Source organism: Ostrea edulis, chromosome 4 (assembly GCF_947568905.1).
Source record: "Ostrea edulis chromosome 4, xbOstEdul1.1, whole genome shotgun sequence".
NCBI lineage: Eukaryota > Metazoa > Mollusca > Bivalvia > Ostreida > Ostreidae > Ostrea > Ostrea edulis.
In genome coordinates, this window is record NC_079167.1 from 67,546,029 (window position 1) to 67,565,742 (window position 19,714).

The 19,714-nt window shown below is 37.3% G+C and overlaps 1 protein-coding gene across 1 annotated transcript in view; it reads right to left on the reverse strand.

The window, feature by feature from the left end:
* Positions 1 to 1,051: 1,051 nt before the first annotated feature.
* Positions 1,052 to 19,714, reverse strand: part of LOC125669115 (uncharacterized) — a 50,044-nt gene continuing 31,381 nt past the window's right edge. Inside the window, exons 4-9 of the mRNA XM_056163579.1 lie at positions 11,094 to 19,554; positions 10,597 to 10,654; positions 8,268 to 10,497; positions 8,096 to 8,179; positions 7,084 to 7,167; positions 1,052 to 3,600 (exon numbers count right to left, since the gene is read on the reverse strand). Coding sequence (XP_056019554.1) covers positions 3,551 to 3,600; positions 7,084 to 7,167; positions 8,096 to 8,179; positions 8,268 to 10,497; positions 10,597 to 10,654; positions 11,094 to 19,543 — 10,956 coding nt within the window. The 5' untranslated portion in view covers positions 19,544 to 19,554 and the 3' untranslated portion in view covers positions 1,052 to 3,550. The remainder of the gene's footprint in view (positions 3,601 to 7,083; positions 7,168 to 8,095; positions 8,180 to 8,267; positions 10,498 to 10,596; positions 10,655 to 11,093; positions 19,555 to 19,714) is intronic.

Sequence of the window (19,714 nt, forward strand, 5' to 3'; positions counted from 1 at the left end):
AGGATATATGCATGTATTCATATCATAATTTTATAGTGTAAGCGTTTGTGTTCACTTCAGTGATGTGGTGTTTACACATGTATACAAACCCATTATGTATAGTATTAGAGGCAAGCACTGAATTATGGATAGTAAATTTCAGTTAGTCCGCATGCATGCATGTAAGAATTAATTCATACCTAAATCCTCGTAGCATGCTTATATTCAATATTTATTTTCTAAATTATCAGAAATTGTATATAGATATAATATCTCGGTGTAACGGCGGGTGACGTACTAGTTAATCTCGCATACATATGTACCAAATTACATAATTCTAACTATTCCTTTTTGTTGTAATCATTTCAAATTAATTTACAATTATTGCATGACAAATTACTGAAAATCACAAGATGAGCGAAAACATTTTGAAGAGTTCATTATGGACTTTTCTTTTAAAATATTGTTATGATATATTCCTGTTGGTTTAAAACAGAAAAGTTATGAAGATCATGGAGGAAATATAGACTAATTCTGATAAGTCGCAAGTTTAGTTTAGCCATTATAATTTACTTAAGTATAATGTCGCAGGAAAAATATCTAATTCGTTTTATGCTGCATTCGTTTTATGCTGCGTTCACTTCAACTGTCATCTCAATTATTTTTTTCCCCATCAAAACTTCTTATAACGTAGATTATATTATATCGATGTTATGACGTTGCGTTTTTAACGTCATTTTGACGTTACCAAAATTGACATCAATAGCGTGCGCAACGTCATGGCATATTGTCGATATCCAGTAGTGAAAACAGGGCATGACGTTGAAAACTTTCTTTTTAACCACTAGGCATAAACACAAGACAATTTGTACGACATTTCTAATCATACGAAAATTCAAGTAACTCCCTGGGTCACAATTTTTAAACTGTTAAAACGCGTAATTAAGCAATATGTGGTTAGTAATCTCACAATTGTTAAAAATCGTTAGTAGTCGGTACACTGTGCGACAGTTCTCAGTGCTTACATACGTCTTGCTAAAAAAATAAAATAAAGAACCAACCCAACAACATGTTACAGGGAACGGAGTAAAAGTGTTTTTATTTCAGATTTAAAATGTATCCCCTGCAATCACTGGATTTCCAACAAAACATTTCACAACATCTTTGTAAAAAAAAAAAATTACATCTCCAACATATTTTACACTATTTAAAAAACAATTTTAAAATTACTACAATAAAACCTCAATCTGTCAAATAAACAAGTTTATACTATCATTTTTGTTTGTTTGTTAAAGTAGGGTATTTTACAATAAGAAATACAAAGTATAAATGTTTAAATAAAGAAATATTCCCTTCAGAATGCGTTACAAGTATTCAACATGAATCATATTAAAAATGAACCACAACAGCAAAACAGTTAAATTACATTCTGAGTTAACACAAAAAAATTGAACTGTGACAAATTATCATTAAGCTGTAAATCATAAATCTAAATAACCATAAAGCTGTAAATTGCCTATCTAAATTATCATTAAGTTGTAAATTGCCTATCTAAATTATCATTAAGTTGTAAATTATAAATCTCAATAACCATTAAGCTGTAAATTGCATATTTGAATTACCATAAAGCTGTAAATTGCACATCTAGATTCTGTTAATGAGTTTGATTTTAGCAAACAAATTACCAGGGGGTAACTTTCGAAATCTTGTGATGAGATGTCAATCCTGATAAACATTGCATTGTGGGAAAACAGCATCACATTTGTTTGTACCTAACATAGTATGATAAATTGAGCAAAAAGTGCACAACAATCACAATTGAACAGTTTCATGGTGTTGACAAACATATTAACAAAAAAGTAAACGATTAAGCTTTCAAACAAAATATAAATTGTATAATTATCAGTTGTAATAATTGTTTAATGTATTATGCTAATGCCTAAACATTAAGGTGGGATTATGTAAAAATAAATAGAAACAACACTAGAATATAGACAAGAGACGTCAAGGTTTGTGCACATTTTTCTATAAGAAATAAAAATTGGACGCTACTTAACACAAGGAGGAAATATGGAGGTTCGTTGTTGTATAATAAACATACCCGTAACAGCAGCTGAACAAGAAAACTGAACACTGATTGGTGAAACACAGTGAGAACATTAGTTCACCTTTGGTGTTTACATTATGAACATATATTGAACAATAATTGAAATCATGTAAAAAAAAATTTCAATCATAGAATTGAGTAAACAAGAAATGGATAGACAGTACTCCCATAAGGGATGAAAAAGTCCAATGTAACTTTGTTACAAGTACACCAAACATCCTGTTGTTGTATAAAGGAGAGTTAATGTCTTGTTCTTGTGTATAGGAGAGCGTTAACTTCCTGATGTTGTGTTTAGAAGAGAGTTAACTTCCTGTTCTTGAGTTTAGGAGAGTTAACTTCCTGTTGTTGTGTAAAGGGGTTAACTTCCTGTTGTTGTGTTTAGGAGAGAGTTAACTTCCTGTTGTTGTGTTTAGGAGAGCGCTAACTTCCTGTTGTTGTTTTCATGAGCGAGTTAACATCCTGTTGTTGTGTTTAGGACAGAGTTAACATCCTGTTGTTGTGTTTAGGACAGAGTTAACTTCCTGTTGTTGTGTTTAGGACAGAGTTAACTTCCTGTTGTTGTTTTCATGAGCGAGTTAACATCCTGTTGTTGTGTTTAGGACAGAGTTAACATCCTGTTGTTGTGTTTAGGAACACCCTACTGTAACATACTTAAAAGGAAGAGCTTCACCTAGTTCCCTTCCCTCTCTCCAAAATACATGTAGCTGGATGAAAGTTTAGTGCACATGTAGTTACAGTTCAGCAGTATATCAACTTGGTGCATTGTCCAGTCCATCAGCAGGTATATATGTAAACATGAAGAGAATATTACAGAAACGAGAGCTTGATTACACTTATCTAGTATTCAACGGTCATGTCCAGTTGTGAACTTCATAAATTCTTCCACACTAATGAAAAATGCATGTATACAATGTGTCCTAAATACCACAAACACTTATCAAGACTATCATCATCACTTACAAGATATGGTAATGATCAGTGTAAAAAATTCAAATGTTTTCATCACGAGAAAATTCCAATTCAGTTCAAAACACTGTCCACAAAAAATCTCATTCTTGACTAATTCACTTGTGTGCACCAATAAGCAACTGACTAAGACAGCAATTACTAGTTACACAATATAATAAAAGTACTACATATAAAAAATACAAAACATACTAAGTAACATAATAAACACAAAAGAACTACCAAAATGATTGATATGTACACATGTGGATTTCTAAGATGCCTTGTAATCTTCCAAAATGTCATGCATAGAAGAGTTTCTTCCTTTTTTTTTTATTGGACAGTTTCTGATTTAGTCACCATTTTTCTTGGGACAGAACATCACTGTCAGCTGGCCCTTGTAAATTTTCGGTCTTTTTCTCTCTGAGCATCACTGTCAGCTGGCCCTTGTAAATTTCTGGTCTTCTTTCTCTGCTTGTTTCAGATCTAAAGACCTGACTGCAAGCGGTCTGCCTCCGTTTACTTGGACAATTTTGATAAAACTTCATTAATCTTTTGAGTCATCAAACCTGTAACAAACAAGAAATGATTTTTTAGAAACATATATGCCCTACTTGTGGCAATATTGACCCCTGAATAATTGGAATGTCTGTGTTGGCAATGAAAAAGTTGAGTTATCTACTAGTCAGGGCCAACCAAAATTCTCAAGATACTGAGCAAACATTTTCAAATAACCAATCATTTGAGTCATGACCTTTGACCCTTCGACTTAAAACCAGTGGGGGTGGGGGATGCATCACTCTTTAGGGGGTATCAGTGTATCAAGTATGATGCAAAGGGTTCTCAAGACATTGAAAGGAAAATATCATACCATGTCCAATTTGACCCTTGACCCTGTGATCTCAAAATCAATTGGGATCATCTTCTCCATAGGTAGAACCAATGTACCAAGTTTGATATCTGTTAAGCAAACGGTTCTCAAGATATCAAGCGGAAAATATCATACTATGTCTAATCTGAACCTTGATATTTAACCATGTCACCTAAAGACGGAAAACTGCATCATTGCGCGTAACGTATGATGCAAAAGTTTTCTGTGGAATTCCTCCATCCAATGAAAAAATAATGAATTCATTCCTTATCATTTAATATTTTAAAACATTGAGTTTATATGATAAAACATTATTTGATTTGAGTTGAATTAAGGAGTTATTCTTGGACTACATTCTATGTCATTTCGAGATGGGCGAAGTAATTTGTGAATACACAACTTTTAAAAAAAACTAAATCCGTTAGGCCTAATGACGACTTCCATGAACTGTTGTTTACTGTTGAGCAAACAGGTTTCTTGTGGACTGAAGAATGCAGTTTTAAAAGGATGAGTTAGAGATAAGTCCTGTTGAGAGAAAATTGCAGGAATTTTGTTGAGTGGAACTGGAATTAAGTGCAAAATTCGATGTTGGTACTAACAGAAAGTGTGGAACACGTGCATAATCAAGATGTGGGATGCCAGGTAGGGTTCTCTTGAGGGTTGTCACGGCTTCCAAGTGGACAAGTGAGTATTACAGAGGGGTTTTCGAGTTTTATCAGTGAATTCCTAAGCTGTTGTAACAAATGGTATTTGGGTTCGTGACATAAAGGAAGTTGTCGAAAGGTGCAAACTAGACTATTGTCATCCCTGGTTGAATACATTTAACTCTCAGCCTGGAATTGCAGAAGCAGACGTGTGTTGTTATATTTGGGTGTGTGTGTGTGTCCTCAACCTCAAATAGCCATATTTATTTCATTTGCATAATTAATCATTATTTATATAATTATGATATTTGTTTGTTTTTGTTTAATAAATTAATATAGATCGATAGAATTGTTAAGTTTTTCTTTTCAGGATTCCCTAATCTATATACAAATACGAAGCATCCAGAGGAATCCCCAACATTCCAATAATTTTTCAACCAATGAAAAAGCGTGTAACATGTAAAATGAAATGATTTATGAAGTCACTAAAATTAACTCTCGCTAAATATATACCAATAGTTTATGTATAAATCGCTAAATTTGTGTCTTGCTAAAAATACCACTAACACGGTATCCTACTATGTCAAGGATGACCATCAACCTGGTGATCTCAAAATCAATAGGGGTCATCTTTAGGGGAAATCAGTATAACAAGGGTTCTTACACAGATAACACTTGGTCTGCTGATTGACCAACTGTGTGTGTGACATACCAACCAACAGGTGAAAGAATAGGCCCCATTTTTCAAGGAGCATAAAAATAATTGATCGTAGTCAATCACTCAATTGCTTAACAAGAGTACCGCCAATGGTACATAATACGCCCGTGCAAATCTATAGTGTGTTTTTCTTACACCATGATTTGTAGAATTTGGCATCAGGTAGTATCAGCAATCATCAGGGCGTGACATACTTTCTTTGCATCGTAAAAACAGATAAATCAGGTACTCTCTATGTAATATTTTCACTTGGCATTAGATGTACGAGTTTACACAAGTTTGATGGTCCTAACCCCAACGGTTCGGTCTGTATCCTGCTACTATGACCTTGAGAAACAATAGGCATCCGTCACTTGGCATAAAGTGTTTGTGTACCAAGTTTGACGGTACTAGCCCCAACAATTCGATCTGTATATTGCCTAAAAGGTTTTCCTACTAAGTGATAATGTGACCATGGAAATTCCTCTCATCATGGTGATCAAATGTACCAAGTTGCAATATCCTGGAGCTTAACGTTCAGCTTGTATACTGCCTACTATGAACTTAACCTTTGATCTTGAAAAACAATAGGCATCTTCAGTGATTTTTTTTCGTTTTTCAAACTACCACCCCACCTTTTGAATTGCGAAAAATTAGCGACATTTTCCTCAAATTGGGAAAAATCATTCATAGTAAATTAAAATGGTAAAGATGCATAAAATAATCAAATAACAATTTTTTTGTTTGAGGTTTATTTCAGATTTGATTTAAAATCATAAAATAAATCATTATTTAACATTAAATATGTATTGGAAGTCACACCTTGTATAGATATTATTTACTTTTTCTAAGAAATACTTATTGTCTAATTTCATAAAGAAAATAATAAATTATTAATTCACCAGCATTTGTACCCATAATCTTGTAAATATTATATTAATAATCAAGTTTCCAGAATGTCTCTCCTGCTTGTATTTTTCGGATTTTAGTAAAACCCTATACTGTTGGTCACTTCTTGTTATTAGCCTGACCCTACATATAATGGCGGTCAAACTAAATTAATAATAATAATGTGCGGCATTTATTATAATTTGTAATTACTCTAAGCGCTTTAACAATGTAAAATGTAAAATGATAAGATTAATCAGATCATAAAATATAACATCCAAATAAAATAAAACAATTTAAACATTACGAGTTCATGCGACAAACCAGCCTTTACTTTAAAAAAAAAAAAGAATATATTACAAAATATGGTTATAAGATTTCCTAAAAAGATATGTTTTGAGGTTTGTCTTAAACTTTTGACAGTGCCACATGAATTGTCAACAATATCATGGCTTAATGTGTATCTGGAAACTATATACTTTGCTGCATATCTGCTTATATGGATGCCTCTATTGTTTTACATATTCTTTACAAAACACTTTGCATGTGCAGTGGTTTGGAGAATAAAACTGAAGAAAAAAAACGTATTTACTCTTTGTCAGCAATATACGGTAACCTTTTTTTTTTAAATGGCCTAATTTCCCTAGATTTGAAATTGGGAAAAACATATACATTATATATAATTGGGAAAAAATAGCTAGTTTTAGTGAGGGGAAACAGCCGAATATCAGTGGCATTTTGGCCCAAAAAAAATCACTGATCTTCCTCTCATCATGGTGATTAAATGTATCAAGTTGTAAAATCCTGGAGCTTACGGTTCGGTCTGTATCCTGTTTACAAGGTTTAGACAGACGGTAAGACGGACGACGCCATACCACAATACGTCCCGTCTTCAACGAGCGTATAAAAATGCAAGAATTCAAGTAGTTTCAGTGCTCAACATTATACATACTCTCTGTGGTCTGGTATTCCTCCATAGACTTCTTTACATCCTCCTTGCAATTCTGCAGTTCTTGTTGTGCAGATGCCACTTCAGCTGCAAATACAGACAATACCAGTATGAATTAATGTATGTAAGATCATAAACACAAGCATTGTATATAACTAGGCTTTCCAGCCTTATGGCATCTACTTTAATCTGAATGTTTAACAATTTAAAATGTTCTTAAACATATAGATACATGTATTTTGACAACTAATTTTGAATTTTACTGCAAATTATTGTGTACAGGGTAATATTTATCCCCATTATTCACCCTTGCCCTTGTTGTGAAACCATATGTCTGGAAGAATTTAAGGGGCATGGATATGATTGGAGATGAAATTTTTCAAATTCTATTTTACCATTTTCATTGTTTACAATGCTTAATAAAGTATTTCTAATGGTCAACCAAAATTGAATATCAATTTTTTAGTTGTATGTGAGATACAGCACTCATAATCTTTGTTATGTAAACAAGGTTCGTGCCATGTTTTTGTTTACATATGTATATTGCTTAATAGAAAACAGCATGTTTAAAACAAATTGAAATGTGTTAAACACTGGAATATATTTAAGTTTGTTCAGAATTAACTCGTAAATTGAGAAATCTACTTTAAACAAATTTTACTGGTATATTTAACCAATTGTAAACGTGGCACGAGCCTCATTTGCACATCAAAGAATTGTGAGCTCTGTATCTCCCATGTACCTCGACAATTGACATTCAAATTTTTGTTGACCATTAGAAATACCTTAGTTAAAAATTCTAAACATTCAAAATGGAACAATAAAATTTGAAAATTTTCAGCTTAAATCGTGTCCATGTTTAAAATGGGGTGAAACCTTCTTTCAAGTGAAGACAGGCAAAATATGAAACGAAAATAATCCTGTCTACAGCGTACTTTGTGTTGCAGATGTTGTCTAATCTGAGAACTTCATCTGGTACACACAGGTCCTGATTAGATTGCAAAGAGAAACTCACCAATTTTTAGCTGAAATTGTTCATTCATCCATGTCGTGAAGGCCATCATATTCACCAAGGAATTCACCAGCTTCTGTTGTGCATCTGTAAAACAAGTTTTTCATATCACATCTATAATAATTATTGAATTCATATAAGCCACACACTCAATCACATCGGCTAGAGATAATACCTTCAGGACCACTGATCCTCTTGGCAAGCTGTTTTGCAGCGTCCAGGAGATCTAAGCTTGTGCTTTGTCCATTAGAAGAATTTCCCTGGGGTTTACCACTGGATGCTGCATTTATCACAGGTACTTCCGTTTCATGAGACCTTTGATTTGGAAAACAACTTTCTTTTATTTGGTTTTGGTTGCTGAGTGAAGGATGGGGGATATCCACACTGGATGAACTTGCAGAGCTTGGATTGAACCTTGAAACCATTTCACTAGCTATCTGCAAAAAACTTTGAACGTCTCTGACTGGGCTAACCATTTTGGGTTGTCCACTACTTCCTGGCGTGGATGAGTCATTCGTGACACTTCTACTTATTTGTGAAGACTTATCACTGCTTAGGTTTTGGCTATTCTGTGACTGGTTCATTAGCCCATTGACATTTGACTGACTTGATACATGATTGAGACCCATGTTCTGATGAGAAAGATGACTCGTGGGTAATGTGTTCTGATGAGAAAGATGACTCATGGGTAACGTGTTCTGATGAGAAAGATGACTCGTGGGTAATGAGTTCGGATGAGAAAGATGACTTATGGGTAATGTGTTCTGATGAGAAAGATGACTCATGGGCAATGAGTTCTGATGTGCCCTACTGACCATGAATGAGGAGACAAGATCCCCTGACATATTTTGATGAGTACGAGAAATGGTAGATGATTGCAATGGATTGTTAATCACCGGCTGATTTTGCATCACAGAAGACTGAACTGGATGGGCTGCCATTGCTTGTGAAATATTCTGCTGCACTGTCAGATGCTGCCCATGTACTGTGGGCATTTGTTGTGAAATATTCTGCTGCACTGTCAGATGCTGCCCATGTACTGTGGGCATTTGTTGAACGTGGTCAGACATGGTAGAATAGCGATTACTGGGTTTACCTGGAAAGCATGGTGGTGGCATAACTGAAGGTGTTAAACGACTTGTCACTGCCTGGGTAGGTATAGGTGCCATATTCACATGCTGTTGTGAAGGCCTCAAGTTGTTCTGGTCTCTCAGACTAGCTCCGATTTGTGGATGCAGTGATTGTATCCGTTTCTGGCGACTCTGATAGCCTGCCCTATTCATATGTTTTAGTGTATCTTGTAATCTTGATGACAACATCTCAATATGTTGGTTTTGATATAAGGGGGTAGTCATTGAAGTCTGATTGTTTAAATTTGGTGGCCGATATCTTTGTGCATCATATTGCTGTTGATGTCTTTGTGCATTGTGTTGCTGTTGATGTCCCTGTGCAACATCTTGCTGTTGATGTTTCTGTGCAATGTGTTGCTGTTGATGTCCCTGTGCAACATCTTGCTGTTGATGTTTCTGTGCAATGTGTTGCTGTTGATGTCCCTGTGCAACATCTTGCTGTTGATGTTTCTGTGCAATGTGTTGCTGTTGATATCCCTGTGCATTGTTTTGCTGTTGCTGTACATTGTGTTGCTGTGCATCGTTTTGCTGTTGATGTTCCTGTGTATTGTGTTGCTGCTGATGTTTCTGTGTAATGTGTTGCTGTTGATGTGCATCGTGTTGCTGCTGATATCTCTGGTGAAGGTTTTTATCTTTTCCTGATCTCGTGTTAAGAACTCCCGGTGCCATAACATTAAAGATATTAGAATATTCTAAATATTCTTTCCTATTTTGAATATTGGATGAAGTAGAGTTGGCCACCATGGAGTTGCTTGCCATCTGACTTGGTGGTGGTGGTGGCATAATGTTCCAAATTTGCTGGAAATTACATGCAGGATGAGACATTGCAAACAAAGCATGAGCATTACTTGGTACTACAGGGATGTTTGCACCTCCACAGTTGTTTGCACACCCAGCAACGTTTTCAGCTTGTGGAGCAGCAGTTTGTCGACTTACAAAATCCACATTTTTCACCCCCAATGAATCTGACTGACCACCATTTCTGGGACTGGCTAAGGTAACATTTCTTTGGCTCTGTCCTTCACAATCCATCGATGTCTCTGTCCTTTTGGTCAGTTGTGCAGGTCTGTTTACAGGCCTGGTCATAGTTAAGTCTGTGGGAATAGCGTGATGTCTATGAACATATCTATTTTGTGCTGAACCCTTTTCTGTAGTGGAATTTGACACATTTTCAGAAGTTGCTGGTTTCTCAACTGCAGTGCAATGTCTTTCTCTTTCATCAATTTTGGGTTTCTTGGAGACGCTTTGATTATTTTCCAATACAGATGTTACTGGCTGAAAAAGACGAATCAAAATCACACACCACAAATGAACACTCCGTATAATCTGATTGCCAGAACAGCGTACTGTCTTCCCGAGGACCGCAAGCCTTACCTGGGATCTAGGTATCACATCACTATTTCTTCTCTCTGTACTCTTTTCCAAATCCAAGCTAAAAACGATCAAACTACTTGTAAAACATTATTAAAGTGTTACCAGAAGTATCCACTCCTTAAGACTGAAACTTTGTATAATCCTCTCAATATCAATATGTAATTGGTATCACATGTTAATCTATCTAAATCAGGATGTGTCCTCATATTTCACATGATAATACCACATGAAATCGTCTAGTTGAAGAGATACAGCATTAATACAGATGAGATGAGGCTTTTAAATTTCTTATGTTCTGTTCAGAACTGTGAAGTACACACGTATCAAGACAAGACAAAGGGCCTACAAACAAATAACACTAAAAACTGTTGACATTTAAACAGTTCCAGAGAACGACAACTCTGGAATAAAGAAATATCATAAGGTATAAAACAGAATATTCAGAATTAACCCTAGACAAAACTGTTTTTCAGTAATGGTTTTTTATAGATACTCACCTTAGTTTTTTTAGCCTTATACCAACTAATAGATTCTTCAGGGTGACCATACATTCCCACATGTTCTTTACATGGGTTTCCATGTTACCCACTGCAGGCTGGGGCTCAGCTGAAAGGCATTTCTTTTCATCTAGCTCCACTCCAGTACCATCATAGTGTACCAAGAACTTGCAGGGATCAAAGTATTTCCCACACAGGTTGCACCGAATGCAGCGCAGTTTTAGATCTCGGAATTTCTTGGGCTCCAAAAAACCAACAGTCAAGCCCAAATTTGAATTTGTCAACTGCATGTTTTTAAACGACTTGTAGTGAGTGAACCCGATAGGTTTGCAGTTTTCTAAGCTCTTTTTTCTCAATCCAGATATAAAACAGTAGACTTGATGCACAAATGCTGGATGTTGAATATGTTCATATGCATTCACTCCTAAATTTCCAAGTAGTGGCCACAACTTTGTCTCTTGATTGGGCACACCCCTAGTCTTGTTTTTCTCCGGCTCATCACATGACTCGGATATGTCTGAATATGGAGTGCCTCTATTGCTGTCTGTTCCATAATCAGAGGACACTTCTGTATCCTGTGAACTACTAACATTTGGTGTTTTGCTTGTACTTTGTTGCAACTGCAGAGTATTTGTGTCCGTGACTGATGACTTCAGTAAGTCTTCTGGCAGAATTTCCCTTGCAGTCTGATCTGTCCCTGAGCTGATGTCTTTACTAGGAGTTTCAGGTCTGCCCCTGGGTTTTATCACTGCCACGTGACTCTTTGCTGGTGACACTGATAAGTTCTTTTCTGATAGAATTTTCTTTGCAGTTTGATCAGTCTCCGAGCTGATGTCCTTATTGGGGGTTTCAGGTCTGCCCCTGGGTTTTACCACTGCCACTTGACTCTTTGGTGGTACCTCTTCAGGTAGAATATTCTTTGCAGTTTGATCAGTTTCAGGCCCGGTACTAGGTGTAGCCTCTCTTTGATTCTGGGTTTTTCCAGGTGTTTGTGCGATGTCCTCTTCAGCTACATACGGACTCTGGGGTACACCATAGTTATAGTACATTATTCGAATGTCATTGTAGTCAATATCCTCCGATATGGTTGCTGATGGGTTTGCAGGAGAAAACAAGTCTATATTCAAAAAATTGTCTGGTTCACTTGATAGAATATTTCCTTCTTCACGTTTCTCTGTCATCACTTTGGTAGCCTCCATTGTTGATTCAGAAGCACTTGGTTCCTTGTCTTCAGAGTTTTGTACTGTGTTGTTCTCAGGATCCGAGATGATTGTCGCATTAACTTCACCACCCACTTGGATCTCGGCTTGCTTGTCTCTCTTGGAATTTGTTGGCGAATTCTTCTTTTCTGGTGACACCGAGTCCAGATCTATTTGAAGTTTCTCATCATCAGTGTCCTCATCTTCGTCTTCAAGCACAGACGTATACTCTTGGAAGTTTAAGCTGCCGTCAGGTACTTTATCGATTTCTGGGTTAGTCTTCTTGGCAGAATCCTCGGCCCTTTCAGTTGAGGAGTATGTAATTCTGTTAAATTCTGAATCAAAAATTTCTATTCTTCCTGGGACTGTCTGTAAAATGTTTTTGGCAATAGTATCTGTTTTAACTGTTTGTTCACATTCTGTGAGTGACTTTTTACCCTCTGCTGTTTCACTTGATTTATTTGTGATCCTTTGAGTAGATAAATTACACAACACTCTCCTCATCTTTTCATCTTTATCTTTCTTAGATTTTGAAACATGTTTCTTTACAGTTTTTGCTTGAATTTTCTCTACATGCACAATGTGCTTCATCTTCTGAATTTTTCCAGATTTTGACATTTTTCTTCCACCTTGTTTTCCTTGTTTCAGTTCCTGACACGTTCGTTCTCTCACTTCCTTGTTTCTCTGCAGAACTTTCATCTGCTCCGTGGACAATTCTCTACTCTGTCTCTTCGCTCCTAGAGCAGAAATTTTAGAGGCTTCAGGAATTTTTCCTCCATTTTCTTTGTCATTTCCCTCCGTATCTCTATTATTTGGGACACACTTCATTGGAGTGTCCATTCTGATGTTTTCTGGGCTAATTTCTGAAGTTCTCATCCCAGTAGTAACACTGCTAATTTCTGAAGCTCTCATCCCATTGCTAACTTCTGAAGATCTCATTGCAGTACAAGCTTTCTTGCTGACTTTTCCGGACTCCTCTGATGTACTTTGGACTTCTGCTGGTTTACATGCAGGAACAGACACAGTATTTTGAAGTGGTTTTCTTGCTAACATATGAGGAGTACCAGTTGATTTCTTTCTTGCACACACTGTTTTGTGATCTTTTGTGTCTGTTAAAGCTTTGCACGCCTTGGATTTTGTGTCTTTTGTTTTCGAAGACCCAACACGACTTCTTTTATATAGAGTATCCAGCAGAAAGAGATCATCTTGATCTATCAATTTAATTCTTGGTGACTTGAGCGATGGTTTCCTTGACATAATATTCATAGCCTTGCAGGTTTTTTTGTCACTGACATTATCAGAATCTTTGGCACTCTTTTTAGACAATAGTTTTTCTTTTTCTTTGCTGCTCACACTTAATGAATTTTTGTTGGGGCCTTTAGATAATAGCTGTTCCATTTCTTTCAGTTTACCTTGGGTTTCACTTCCCTGTTTGCTGAGTTTGGGTTTTGAGGTCTCCGAATCAGATGAATCGATGGAAGTTGTTGATGCATCTTGTTTATCTTTCCTCAACTTCAACATGGGTAGAGTCTCATCATATATACTATCTGTTGAATTATTCTCTGATGCACTCTTTTCTTTATCAAAATCGGTTTTCTTTGCAGGTGTAAAACATTTGGTTGGTATTTTGTTGGTTTTCAATCTTTCTTCTGATGTTTTCTTGTGTGAACTTTTTATGTCCTTTACAACAGACCTTTCGTCATTTTTATTCCTTATCACAGGATTTTTCACCAAAGGTACGCTTGACGATGTTTTTGCTTTTGTATTCACATGCTTTTTTGTGGTAATTTCATCCCCTTTACTTTTGCTTTCAATTTTTCTCTCTTTGTCGTAGCTTGAACTTTTCACATTTGATACATCATTCACTGAATTTTTTCCAGCACATTTCCAGCCTTTGTCTTTTGATGACTGTAGTTGTTTCTCAGTTGACTTAGCATTTAGTTTTAAATGTGCCGATTCTTCAGCATTGTTCGCCATCTGTGCTTCACCCACACTAACGACTTCACTTTTTTGTGATTCACTGTGAAGCGATTCAGTCTGGTCGATTACGGAGGAGTTCGCTGTAAATAAGCTTATTTTCACATATTCTTCTCCATTATGTTTCTCCAAACCCTCTTCCCTGGAGACACTCATGTTTCTGACCGGTGTGGATGTTCTGGAGACACCTGTGTTTCTGACCGGTGTGGATGTTCTGGAGTCACCTGTGTTTCGGACCGGTGTGGATGTTCTGGAGACACCTGTGTTTCTGACCGGTGTGGATGTTCTGGAGTCACCTGTGTCTCTGACCGGTGTGGATGTTCTGGAGACACTCGTGTTTCTGACCGGTGTGGATGTTCTGGAGTCACCTGTGTCTCTGACCGGTGTGGATGTTCTGGAGACACCTGTGTTTCTGACCGGTGTGGATGTTCTGGAGTCACCTGTGTTTCTGACCGGTGTGGATGTTCTGGAGACACCTGTGTTTCTGACCGGTGTGGATGTTCTGGAGACACCTGTGTTTCTGACCGGTGTGGATGTTCTGGAGTCACCTGTGTCTCTGACCGGTGTGGATGTTCTGGAGACACTCGGGTTTCTGACCGGTGTGGATGTTCTGGAGACACCTGTGTTTCTGACTGGTGTGGACGTTCTGGAGACACTCGTGTTTCTGACCGGTGTGGACGTTTTGACCATAATTCCATCACCAGTACTCTCTTTATTCAATGCTTCATCGGACAGCTCTGCATAAAAACTGGCTAGGCTATTAAGTGCATTCTCTGATGATCTTTCCATGTTCAGCTGTGTAGTTGTTTCAACATTCATCGCTTCACTTGACTTTGGTGGCATCTTCTCTAGGTTTGTTTCGGTGTGATCTCTAACATTTTCTTCTGCACCAGAAGTTTTTTGGCTAAACTCCTGGTCCGAGTCTGTGAAATCATCAAATGACAACAATCCCAAGTCTGATGAACCAGAATCAAGAGTCTTGTCATTGATTTCCATTGGGATATCAACAGTATTTTCACATTTCCCTTCGATGAGTTTACTTCGAATTTTCCTTTCTAAAGGTGGAGTTAGGTCTTTGGCAGTAGTGTCAGTTTCACCGCTAGTTTCTAGTGGTTTAAATAATTTTATATTTTTCAACAAAGCAGGAGGCAATTGCTGCCTTGAGATGTTTATTGATAACTCAACAGATTGTTTCACTTTTCTTTGAGTTGAATTAACTTCCTTCAGCGTGTTTTGAGATGTACTTTCCTGACTTTCTGCATCTTGAATTGTATTCTGATTACTTTCTAAGTTTTTGGCCAAACTGTCCTGACTGGGCATGTTTTGATTTACATTCTCTGGAGTTTTCATTATTTGCGGTGCACTGTCCTGATTCAGCATGTTTTCATTTACATTCTCTGGAGTTTTCATTATTTGCGGTGCACTGTCCTGACTGGGCATGTTTTGATTTACACTCTCTGGAGTTTTCATTATTTGCGGTGCACTGTCCTGACTCAGCATGTTTTGATTTACATTCTCTGGAGTTTTCATTATTTGCGGTGCACTGTCCTGACTGGGCATGTTTTGATTTACATTCTCTGGAGTTTTCATTATTTGCAGTGCACTGTCCTGACTCGGCATGTTTTGATTTACATTCTCTGGAGTTTTCATTATTTGCGGTGCACTGTCCTGACTGGGCATGTTTTGATTTACATTCTCTGGAGTTTTCATTATTTGCGGTGCACTGTCCTGACTGGGCATGTTTTGATTTACATTCTCTGGAGTTTTCATTATTTGCAGTGCACTGTCCTGACTGGGCATGTTTTGATTTACATTCTCTGGAGTTTTCATTATTTGCAGTGCACTGTCCTGACTCGGCATGTTTTGATTTACATTCTCTGGAGTTTTCATTATTTGCAGTGCACTGTCCTGACTCCGCATGTTTTCATTTACATTCTCTGGAGTTTTCATTATTTGCAGTGCACTGTCCTGACTCGGCATGTTTTGATTTACATTCTCTGGAGTTTTCATTATTTGCGGTGCACTGTCCTGACTGGGCATGTTTTGATTTACATTCTCTGGAGTTTTCATTATTTGCGGTGCACTGTCCTGACTGGGCATGTTTTGATTTACATTCTCTGGAGTTTTCATTATTTGCGGTGCACTGTCCTGACTGGGCATGTTTTGATTTACATTCTCTGGAGTTTTCATTATTTGCAGTGCACTGTCCTGACTCAGCATGTTTTGATTTACATTCTCTGGAGTTTTCATTATTTGCGGTGCACTGTCCTGACTGGGCATGTTTTGATTTACATTCTCTGGAGTTTTCATTATTTGCAGTGCACTGTCCTGACTCAGCATGTTTTCATTTACATTCTCTGGAGTTTTCATTATTTGTGGTGCACTGTCCTGACTCAGCATGTGTTGATTTACACTTTTTGGAGTTTTCATTATTTGCGGTGCACTGTCCTGATTCAGCATGTTTTGTGTTGCTGTTTCAGAACTGAATTCTTTTTGGGTTAGACTTTCTTGAACCTGAATTACCTCTGATGCACTCTCATGCCTTTGAATGTTTGGTGTTATTCTCTTTTGATTACTTTCACTTTGAGAAATGTCATGATGGCAGTCCACATTTGCAGCTGCTTTTTCCTTTGGTGCACTTTTATGATCTTGAATGTTTGGTGTTACTTTCTCTTCATTACCTTGGCTTTGAGCAACATTCAAACTGCTGTCCCTTATCAGAGCTATCTTGTCCAGTTGATTAAAATCATCCTTAGAAGTTGTTTTCTCATGTACTCCATCAAAATCAATTGTTTGCATATCACTGGTCAGAGTCCATTCCTCCTTGCTTTTCTTTAGATTAATACCACACTCTAACATCTGTTCTAGGTAAAATTGTGAAAGACTTTTCCTTTTCCTGGCACTAGATGGGCCTTCCATCTCTCCATGATCTTTCACACACACAACATTCCTTTCCTGGCTAGAATGAAGGAAAATTTTCAAATTTTCATGTAAATTTGGAGTACAGTGATTGCTATTTTCCAGGGCAGAACACTTTTGATGAGTGTGGCCGAGTTCCTCCGGCGGCTTTGGTTTTATTTGTACAGTTCTGTATTCAGTCTCCACTACTGTGCTCTCGGACACTAGAGGTTTGGAAGTGTCACTGGTCTCTTTCGCAGTGACAGGTTCATTTACAAGTTCTGCATGACTATGTTCTGCAACATCTCCAACAAGTCTTTCCAAAAGGTCATCAACATTTGCCAGCATTTTTTCTTCCCTTTCTTTCTCAAACCTTTCATACTGTCTTCTAACAAAGTCTTCATTTTTGGTTCGTTTTCTGCCTTGAAACTTTCCTGACCTAAATGTAGTATGTTTACTAGTGTCTGTTGCAGTTGGTGAACTTTCAGTTTCTATGTGAACAGGCGTCTTTCTTTCACTTCTTTCTGCGCTTGAACTCCGCCCTCTAGATGAGGACCTTGACCTTGTTGATGTGATACTTGATAAACTACTCTCAGAGTCACTCCTTTGAAGATCATACACACTTAATGAGGTCAATGAACTTCCAGACGAACTCCGACTACCTAACGTTTGCCTCTTGAATGGTTCCCTTCGTAATCTGGCAAGTGAATGACTTCGTGACTGCCGTTTCGATCTGCAGACGCTAGATGATCGACTTTCATTGCTATGTGATCTGTGGACACCATTTCTTGAGGGACTTTGAGAGGGTCTACTTGAACTTCTGGATTCTCTGTTTCTTGAGTTTCGTCGACTGCGTGATCTGCTTCTACTACTGCATGAACTCCTTGAGTGTAAACTAATTGAACTCAATGATTGATAGCCCCTACTCTTTGACCGGTCCCTAGAATTTCTTTGTGAAGATCGTGATCTGCATTTTTTTCTTGAAGGGCTTCTAGCATCTGTACTTGACCAACTTTGTGACCGAGACCTTCTGTAACTCCTGTAATCATCATTTCTGTCTCTAGCAGGGGAATGACTTCTGGATCTACTTTGTGATCTGTAGTCTCTACTCCTTGACCTTCTTCTAAAATCCTTTTGATGACTATATGGTTTGTATCGAAGATTTCTTTTGGGACTTCGATAATCATTACTTGAACGTTTGTAACGGCCCTCTTCTCTGACTCTTGAGTTGTTGGGACTATGCGATCTACTTCTACTACTCGACGAACTTCTACTAAAGTTTGAACTTTTGGAAGAATCACTAGACCAACTTTGCGACCGAGACCTACGTCTAGACAAACTGCGATTACTTGAATTTTGTTCCTTGTAATTGCTATTACTACATTTAGCAGGTGAACGGCTTCTTGATCGAGTTTTTGATCTGTTGTATCTATCATATGACCTTCCTCTAAATCTGTTTCTCGGGGGACTATGTGAATGCCTTCTTGATGGGCTTTTAGATCTATAACCTCCCCTTTTTCGATCATATGTCCTCCATCTACCATTTCTAGAGGAACTTCGAGAGTGAGAAGTTGATGTACTTCTTGATCGGTGGGCTCTTTTTCTTGAACCGTCTCTAGATCTTCTCCGACGACTTCCTGATCTGTACCGTTTTCTTGAAGAACTTTCAGAATACAAACTAGACCAACTCCGCGATCGAGACCTGTAACTGTCTGAGACACGGAATTTGGATCCAGAATTGCTGTGCACGTTTTCTGATTTGTAACTGTACGCATCGAGACTCGTGTGATGCCTCTTTCTTTTCTGACCGTCACTTCTGTAGAAAGCATTGTCTGGGGAACGCTGGTATTTGCTTCCTGGTGAATTTTTCTGGGAACATTTTGGTGGTGATCGTTTCAAGTTTGTTTCATAAGAAGTGGACGTTTTATGAATACTATCATTATTTGGAGGAGGATCACACTTTGTTGTATCTGTTGATGAGTATTTGTATCTGCTGTTTTCAGGATAATTTCTGCTTTGGAAATTAAACTTCCACGAAAATCCTCTTCCTCGTAAACTGTTAACACCTCTGCCTCTTTTGTTATGATTTCCCCGAGCTCCTCTGATTGAATAATTGTTTTTCGATAGAAACACTTTTCTTCCCTTAAAACGATCTGGTTCTTCAGGATCATCAAATGGTCGAACTTTTCGGAAGTCTGATTCGGAAATTTTTGCTTCTTCCTTATGATAAAATTCAGAATTTTCCAGTGTTTTAGAATACTTATAGGTACTTTCTGAATCTTCATTGTTATCTCTTGAATTTTCATAAGTGTTGCAGCCTCTTGCTGGTTGGAGTCTCCCATAATATTTTTCGTAATCTTCATCCAAGAAGGCCATGATCCTCACATCTGCAAAACAAAATATTAATTTTCAAAAATACATCTATCAATGAGAGCATACAAACACAATATTTACAAATAGTAAAAAATCATGAATGGAAAGTATTCTCTTATTTCCCAACATGAAACATCCATGCTAGATAAGCCCTGTTTTAAGCACTAAGAAATT